The sequence below is a fragment of the Tarenaya hassleriana genome, unplaced genomic scaffold (assembly GCF_000463585.1).
Source record: "Tarenaya hassleriana unplaced genomic scaffold, ASM46358v1 Cleome13, whole genome shotgun sequence".
NCBI lineage: Eukaryota > Viridiplantae > Streptophyta > Magnoliopsida > Brassicales > Cleomaceae > Tarenaya > Tarenaya hassleriana.
In genome coordinates, this window is record NW_010963495.1 from 1551918 (window position 1) to 1557917 (window position 6000).

General features: G+C 45.8%; 2 protein-coding genes across 2 annotated transcripts; both read left to right on the forward strand.

The window, feature by feature from the left end:
* The first annotated feature begins 1207 nt into the window (after positions 1-1207).
* LOC104807498 lies at positions 1208-3485 on the forward strand. The gene has a single exon (XM_010532786.2). It carries the CDS (start codon positions 1456-1458, stop codon positions 3382-3384), a length of 1929 nt encoding a protein of 642 aa, XP_010531088.1. The 5' UTR covers positions 1208-1455; the 3' UTR covers positions 3385-3485.
* A 281-nt stretch (positions 3486-3766) lies between these two features.
* On the forward strand, positions 3767-5016 carry LOC104807499 (cold shock domain-containing protein 3). The gene has a single exon (XM_010532788.2). It carries the CDS (start codon positions 3976-3978, stop codon positions 4681-4683), a length of 708 nt encoding a protein of 235 aa, XP_010531090.1. The 5' UTR covers positions 3767-3975; the 3' UTR covers positions 4684-5016.
* Positions 5017-6000: the final 984 nt, after the last annotated feature.

Below are 6000 nucleotides of genomic sequence, written 5' to 3' on the forward strand. Positions count from 1 at the left end.
ACGAGGCAGAGATCCATCAACAAAGCAGAGTTTGTTGCGTCCTTCCAGAGCCATTGACACAGCCCGCTGCCAGGATCCAAAATCGCCGGCGCCCGTCAAGCGCTTGGTAACGATCTGTAATCCGCCATGATCACCAGAGCTGAGAAAATAAGGGTTATCGAAGCAATCAAAAGTTGCAGGAATCTGGGGAAGAACAGGTGGTGAAAGTATCGGTGAAGAGGAATCATCCACTGGGGTAGTGGGAGATGAAGGAGACGTCATTTTCTCGTACAATCAACAAAAGGTGAGCGAGAAAAGGGGAAAAGAGATCAGAAAAAAAAACGAGAGCCTGGAAATTTAACACAGAAGCTCTGATACCATTTTAGCAGAGAGAAAACTGCAAATGGAGAAGATGAAGTTTCTGGAATTTTCTGAATGAATTTACAAATTGGGTTTACACGTACATTTATACAGGGCAATGAAACAGAAAACGTAACAACCAGGAGAGAGAACAAATAACTAATCCTAACAGATATTGGGATTAGTATTAATCCCTTCTTAATCTATCTCGATCAAAATTGTATCTGTAATACACTTTCTGTAACTCCTTGGGATAATAATAATTCACTTTTTACAAATTTTTACAAATTGGGTTTACACGTACATTTATACAGGGCAATGAAACAGAAAACGTAACAACCAGGAGAGAGAACAAATAACTAATCCTAACAGATATTGGGATTAGTATTAATCCCTTCTTAATCTATCTCGATCAAAATTGTATCTGTAATACACTTTCTGTAACTCCTTGGGATAATAATAATTCACTTTTTACAAATTTTAAATATTGAATGCAGAATTTCTTACACAGATCATACAAATAGTACAATAGGGTGACAAGTCCAATTGATAAATGTGTGGCCTGAACCCAAATTCGCCCAATTCCACATGCACCTGTCTCTCGGGCCCAATGAATTAATTTTCTCCACGCTCCATTCATAGTTTCCAATTTTCCATATTCAACATGTCACGGACGACTCAAATATTTATCTTCATACAACAAATTGTTGATTTAAAAAAAAAAAATATAAATATCAACTTGTGAAACATTTAAACCGTTGCTCAATATTTGAGATATAAAATTATAAATTATAATTTTCGCGTGTAGTGGTAACATGGATTGTTATTATTTATTATATATATAATAAATAAAAAAAGAATGAAATCGCTATTGACTTGGTTAATAACGAATAAGATAGTAAACCCAGAAAGCGAAAGCCGGCGACCGGTGTGTTATGCAAGAAAGACAGATGACGAAAGCGCGTTTTGACTTTGTTCTTCTTTCAGGAATTTCTCTGCATGAGGCGAAATCCAGCGAAATTTTCCGGGAAAATTCCGGGGTTTTCTTCGGTTTTATCAGAATTCGGATCGACCTGTTTCTGATTTCGTCTATCGGAACCAGTTTTTGCAGTCGCCATGGGTGATTTAGTGAAGCAGATCCTAGCTCGCCCGATTCAATTAGCGGACCAGGTGGTGAAATCCGCTGATGAAGCGACCATCAGCAAGCAAGAGTGCTACGAGCTGAAGTCGAAGACGGAGAAGCTGTCGGCTCTGCTCCGTCAGGCGGCGCGTGCGAGCTCCGAGCTCTACGAGCGTCCCACTCGCCGAATCATCGACGACACGGAGCAGGTCCTCGAGAAGGCCTTGTCGATGGTCCGTCGATGCCGCGACGACGGCTTCATCAAGCGTCTCTTCAACATCATCCCCGCCGCGGCGTTCCGGAAGATGTCGGCGCAGCTCGAGAACTCCGCCGGCGACGTCTCCTGGCTACTTCGCGTCTCCGCTCCCTCCGGCGACGTAGGAGATGGAGATGCTCACCTGGGTCTGCCTCCGATCGCCGCGAACGACCCCATACTAGGTCTCATTTGGGAACAGATCGCAATCCTCATGAACGGTTTGCCGGAGGACCGGGCCGACGCCGCCGCGTCGCTAGCGTCCCTCGCGCGGGGCAACGATCGGCACAGGAAACTGATCCTGGAGGAAGGAGGGGTAAACCCTCTTCTGAGATTGTTGAAGGAAGGGAAGATCGAGGGACAGGAGAATGCAGCTAGGGCAATCGGATTGTTGGGCAGAGACGAAGAGAGTGTGGAGCAGATGGTCTATTTGGGTATCTGCCAAGTGTTTGCCAATATTCTCAAGGAAGGTTCGATGAAGGTTCAAGCCGTAGTGGCTTTTGGGGCCGTGTCGGAACTCGCCGGGAATCATCCGAAATGTCAGGAACTCTTCGCTCAACACAACGTGGTTCGACTGCTCGTCAGCCACTTGGCATTCGAAACTATCCAAGAACACAGCAAGTACACCGTGGTCACTGGACGAGCCACGTCCATACACCACGCCGTTGTAATGACCAGCAAGATGAACAACGACAACGATAGTCACGACTTGTTGCACATCAATGAGGAGGAAGAGCAGAGCTTGATCTCGCATCCGATGGCTAATCAGATACACGTGGTCACAACCACGATGGCGATGAAAGGGTCGGATGGCATCAATGCTCAGAACGGGATTAAGCTGCCGTATCAAAACTTCCATCAATCACGGAACTCATCTACTGCAAGAGGGAGGGAGCTTGAGGATGCAGAGACGAAGTCCGAGATGAAGGCAATGGCGGCGAGAGCTTTGTGGAAACTCGCCATGGGAAATGCCTCCATCTGCCAAGTCATAACCGAATCCCGAGCCTTGCTCTGCTTTGCTGTTCTGCTGGAGAAGGGCGACCCAGAAACCAAGTACAACTCCACCATGGCTATAATGGAGATCACGGCCATGGCAGAGCAAAACACTGATCTAAGGCGCTCTGCATTCAGACGCACTTCCCCGGCCTGCAAGGCAGTGGTGGATCAGCAGCTATTCCGGATCGTGGAAACCGCCGATCCAGATTCCGAGTTACTCATCCCATGCGTCAGATCCATAGGAAACCTTGCTCGGACATTCAAATCGGCCGAGACCCAGATGATCATTCCTCTTGTCAAGCTCCTAGATGACGACAGGGAACCCGAGTTAACGGCAGAAGCAGCGATCACGCTGACAAAGTTTGTGTCGGAAGAAAACTTCTTGTGCAAGGAACACTCGAGGACGATCATCGAGGCAGGAGTAGCGAAGCATCTGGTTCAGCTAGCGTATCTAGGGGAAGGAGCTCGAAAGCCGGCTTTGATGCTGCTAAGCTACGTGGCCATTAACGTTCCGGACAGCGAACAGTTGGCGAAGGACGAGGTTTTGACTGTGTTGGAATGGGCGTCGAAGCAATCCAACATCAGAGATGACGAGGTTGTCGAGAGCTTGTTGTCTGAAGCCAAGTGTAGTCTCGAGCTTTATCAGTCCAGAGGATCCAGAGGCTTTCACTCCTGATGAGATTATTGATCTCTCTTTCTCTCTCTAAAAATCAATTGTTTGATGATATTTGTGTTGGTTTGGTGTATAGATTTTATTTTCAATTGTACAAACATTTTCTTTTATTTTTATTATAATAAACAGTTTGGTTTTGAAATTTTTTTCTTATCATTTTCATATGTAGATGTTCATCGAAAGCCTGTGGGGGGGGGGGTTTACAGGCCCAACTTAAAACTGAAAAATCAAGGGCAAATTATGGGCCGAAATTTATATCTAAGAGTCAGGCCCAATAATATATAGAGAGAGAGGCCCAATGAGAAACATAGTTACGGTACACACGAGCACACCTGATAACTGAAGACCCCCGCCCCCAAGTTCCCAATCTCGAAGAATCTCCAAAAAATAAAATTTAGGCGGATTTTTAGTAAGATTTTAGGGTTTGATTACATATCTAAAACTAAAACTAGTGTTTTCTCCTTTCTGTTTCCCCTACATCAGATCTCTCTATATATAGGTAAAGATATACATCCGTGGATCCCCTCAACCAAACCCTAAATTCCTAATCTCTCTCTCATCGAAAAGCTTTTATTTTTCGTTGTTTTTGATCCGATGGCGCTGGAAGAGCAATCGGTGGCGAGATCCACCGGGAAGGTTAACTGGTTCAACGACATCAAAGGGTATGGCTTCATCACCCCCGATGACGGCAGCGAAGAGCTCTTCGTTCACCAGTCCTCCATCGTCTCCGATGGTTTCCGGAGCCTGACGGTGGGCGATACGGTGGAGTTCGCCATCACGCAGGGCAGCGACGGCAAGACCAAGGCCGTCGACGTTACCGCCCCTGGCGGATCTCCGCTCAACAAGAAGGAGATCACCTCCCGCGGAAACGGCGGCCGTCGCGGCGGCGGAGGATCGGGTTGCTTCAATTGCGGCGAGGTTGGTCACGTGGCGAAGGAGTGCCGTACCGGTGGTGGAGGAAACAGCTACGGAGGCGGTGGCCGTGGAGCCGGCGGAGAAGGGTGTTACAACTGCGGCGGTGTGGGGCATTTCGCTAGGGAATGCCGGCAGATTTCTGGTGGAAACGGCGGAGGCGGAGGTGGAGGTGGCTCGTGCTATAGCTGTGGTGGATTCGGACATATGGCGAGGGATTGCACGGGCAGGAGACCCTCCGGCGCTTGCTACGAGTGTGGTGGAACCGGTCACTTGGCTCGTGACTGCGATCGTAGAGGCGGCGGCGGTGGCGGCGGTGGCGGCGGTGGCAAGTGCTTTAACTGTGGCAAAGAGGGTCATTTTGCGAGGGAATGCTCTGTTGCATCCTAATCAACCAAAGATGAAAGAAGAGAAGAAGAGTAATATACTCTCTATTCCTCTTCCTTTCACCTCTAATCTCTCTGTCGTTTTGTTGATGGGAATGAATTTGCCTGGTCCTTTTGGAGGTTTTCTTATTATACACAGTGATGCTCTCTTTTTGGTGACTATATATATAGATATGTAGTGAACGTCTTTTCAGGTATGGTTTTTGCTTTTTGGGTTATGTTTCTTTCTTTCAAGTTGCGGCCTTTACAGTGACTGGTTTTGTTTGCTGTTGAATGTTTGAATATCGATCTTTTGCAATTCAATAGAGTGATGCTGTCTGATGGGTTTTGTTGCTTATTGACTCAACTGTTCTTGGATTATTACAGAAGTTCTTGCTGTATGTGCAATTGCAAGCTGCTGCCTTTTAGGTTTCGAACTCTGTTGTCTTATGGGTAGAGTCCATGGAATTGGCTATAGAACAATTCTTGGACGACAAATGGAATATGTTGTTATCATTATCCATATGGTTCTGCAGGTGAAAAGGATGAAATGGGTTTATGCTCAGCTTCCTTGATCTTAGTTTGGATTGTTGGATTGGTTTGTGATGGTCTTTGTCTTGTGTTTGTTTACCTAGGATATTGATCATGAACAGAGCTTTCTCCGTTATGTTTGGTATTCTTGTTCTGCCATGGGGGTTTAGGTGCATCCATCGGACTGGTCCGAGTCCGCACTCGATCCGAGGGTCTCGGGCTGTTTTAATTTTTTTCCAAGTCTATATAACCAAATTCGAAGCTTTGCCCTATAGATTTCTGGCTCGGACCTAGACCGGTCTGTCCGTTCAAAATCCTATATAAATTTATGTATTTTTTTATTAAGATTTTTGTTTTAAAAATATTGGCTTTCGGTCCGGTCTGAATCGGACCCAAAACCCAATATTTAGGTTCGAAGTCTGCTCTTTTTCAGATTAGCTCGCACCTAAATTGACATCTCCTCTCTAATGTGGGGAAAAAAGATTTCAAGGGCTATTACTATCTAATCTGATTTTGGAGTTTTCTTTGTGATTGAACTCGATTTAATGTTTTGTCCTTAGCCGGGGTACGATGATCTACACACCCTTTAGGGGGTTTAAAAAAAGGGCGTTTTCCTCCTAAACCCAAAGTGGTTGGTTATTAAATTAAACCCCACTTGACTAATGATTAGCCAAATCCAATTCTGGTGACGATCACACTCCAGATTTTAAAATTGAAAACCCAAATCCAAGTTAGCTCTCTTCCCATGGAGAAAGAGCCAAAGGGGTAAATAATATGTGATGCAATTGTTGCAATATCCATGTCCCCCCCC

What these genes read in the sequence shown, in the direction of transcription:
- LOC104807498 (XM_010532786.2), top strand. Translation starts at nt 1,456, where the DNA reads ATGGGTGATTTAGTGAAGCAGATCCTAGCTCGCCCGATTCAATTAGCG.
- LOC104807499 (XM_010532788.2), top strand. Translation starts at nt 3,976, where the DNA reads ATGGCGCTGGAAGAGCAATCGGTGGCGAGATCCACCGGGAAGGTTAAC.